Raw genomic sequence first — 2,575 nt, 5'->3', positions numbered from 1 at the left:
ATGATTGAATGCAGATTCACAGCCTCCATATGGCAGGAGCTTCTTGTCTCCTGGAAACATAAATTCACCTTCCCATCATCAGTCTCGGAATTGTTTGCGGGCTGGATGGCCAAATACCCAGGCTATTCTCCAAAAAATAAAACAGTCAGGTCAGCATGGAGTGCTCTACCAAAATTCATCAGCTGGCAAGTCTGGCTGGAAAGGAACCGAAGGATTTTTCGAAATAAGGAACAGGACTTCAGATTAGTGGCTAACGCAGCAAAATGTCAGCTAGTTGAGTGGCTGGAAGATAAAGGGGACGACACAAATTTAAGTCAGCAGGACATAGAGCTGGGAACTGCTCTCAATTTCAAATTTCCAAAAGCAAACAACTCTCCTTCTCCTTGCAAAGATTGGCAAGTCAGAAAAAATGAAAACGAATTTCAAATCTAGATGTCCAATCAAACTCTTCCATCTCTTTTCTTCGATGGGGCTGCTAAAGGGAACCCAGGTACTGCGGGAGCCGGAGGTATTATCATAAATCTAGACGGAACATTTGTGCATAGATTCGCTTGGGGATTAGGCCACTCCAGAAGCATACAAGCTGAAGTGATGGCCCTCTTCCAAGGAATCAAATCCCTCAAAGAACTGGGCCACAAGGAGGAAAATGTCTTCGGAGACTCCCAGGTGATCATCCAAGCTTTGGTGAACAATTCCAATCCAGCGGACCTGCAGCTTGCAAGGATAATTTCAAGGAGCAAAGGTATGACAAAGTCCATGAAGCTGAAGTACTTCCATGTTTTGAGAACGAACAACAAAGAAGCAGACAATGAGGCAAACAAGGCAGCTCAGTTAGAGGTCGGTTCCCTTCTCAGAGACAATGAAATTCTTTGGGACCCAATTCCCTAAAGTGCCATGTTTTTTTGCCTCCTTCTACAACAGTTTGTTTGTACCTTCCATCTCGGGAAATTAGCAGCAAAAGTACACTATGTTAAATGTAAAAAGAAGAGCCTGTTAAGAGTAGGTGGTACATTTCCCTGGCTGAAAAGTCACGCAGAAATCTACCCCTTATTTTGTAACCGAATTTGTGGCTCTTGGCCACCTAGTTAATGAAATCTCATAACCGTTTCTATAGAAAAATAAAAAATAAAAAATAAAAACCTATTACAACAGAATTATTATTATTATTATTAACCATTAATATATATTAAATATAATATTTATTTAATAAAAATTATTATAATCATCTTAAAATAATACTAATTATTATATATATATATATATATATATATATATATATATATATATATATATATATATATATATATTTATTTATTTATTTTATTTTATTTTTTATTCTTTTTGAATTGGTCTACTTCTATATTGATACAAAATATGCTTACAGCAAGACAAAGGTCTCGAGAGTTCTAGCCCATGAAACGACATACTGACAAAGAACGTTTGACAAACTATCCCAAGGACTTACAAAAAGACTAGCTTTAGGACTTGGAATAACTGAATCCATAACAAAAGACTTAGTATCCGAACAGTGACCCAAATTTGACTCGTAAACCACCTTAGCCAAGACATTAACCAACAGACAGGGAATGCCGCCCACGCAGGGGAAACCGGCCCTCAAAAAGAGTTGAAAAAACCTGATACTGGGCGCTACAAACATAGGATGACCTTGTAACCTGAGAGGATTGAACAACCGCTTTCGTCAATTGAACAAAACCAAAGACACGCAAACCTATTCAGTCTTCATGCTGAGTTGGAGGCTGCTCTTCAATAATGCGGCAGCCATAATGATCTGGTTCTTCAAGCTCCGTGGATTGACCCTCTTTTCTTGCAAGTTCTTCTGCTACAGGAGCGCTCAGGCCAGCAAGAGTGGGTGAATCCTGAATAGCACAGCCCCTAATATCTTGTCCCTGCGCAGTCACATTTGTCGAGGGAAAATTATGGTTTTCCAACTGCTGGTGCTGAGGAACTCCTAAGCCGACTGTCTCCGAACCCCCAGCTTGCTCATTCAGCTCAACAGTGACCGAAACAATGAAGGAGGAATTACCAAGTCTACAAGGGAGGCAGAAGCGAGTCGTGTGTGTTTTGGAGTGCTGAGAGCTCACCTCTGACATAAACTGCCTCCTTCCTCTGCCACGCCCGCTTCTGGTCACCGGATAGCAATAAAAACTGAAGTCCAAAGCCTCAGACGAAGGGTCCAAGGTTGTTGAGGACGCCTAGTGGAGGACCCGACCACGAGAGCTGCCTCTTCTGGAACCCATTCTGGTGCGCTCTCTAGGCATGTTGAATTGAGCTAGGGAAGCAGAACAAACAGTCAAAGAGGGGAATGCGCAGTGGCTACAGAGGAGAATCCGAAACGGGTGAATTGGAGCATGAAAGCCTGGAAGAGTGTTAGCTCCTCGCACCAGAGCCAGACAGTGCCCTGAACTGTCTCTAGCACAAGAAGCTTCGACCTTGCTTTGCCAGCAAAAGCAGATGTGAAGAGTGAAAATGAGAACCATGCCGAGCATCATTGCAGTCAGGTTATCAAATTGACGCGCCTGGGAGAGCTGCATTAATGCAGTAATAAAGGTTATTG

The 2,575-nt window shown here is 42.1% G+C and overlaps 1 protein-coding gene across 1 annotated transcript; it reads left to right on the top strand.

Annotated features, from left to right (window-relative positions):
* Positions 1-432, top strand: LOC149196121 (uncharacterized). The gene has a single exon (XM_089408176.1). The coding sequence runs from the start codon at positions 1-3 to the stop codon at positions 430-432; it is 432 nt and encodes a 143-aa protein (XP_089264302.1).
* Positions 433-2,575: the final 2,143 nt, after the last annotated feature.

Source organism: Pinus tabuliformis, chromosome 2_2 (assembly GCF_031772625.1).
Source record: "Pinus tabuliformis cultivar Carrire ecotype Pingquan chromosome 2_2, CPIR1, whole genome shotgun sequence".
Lineage (NCBI taxonomy): Eukaryota > Viridiplantae > Streptophyta > Pinopsida > Pinales > Pinaceae > Pinus > Pinus tabuliformis.
The sequence above is the reverse complement of the archived record's forward strand: the minus strand, read 5'-3'. Positions and strand labels throughout refer to the sequence as shown.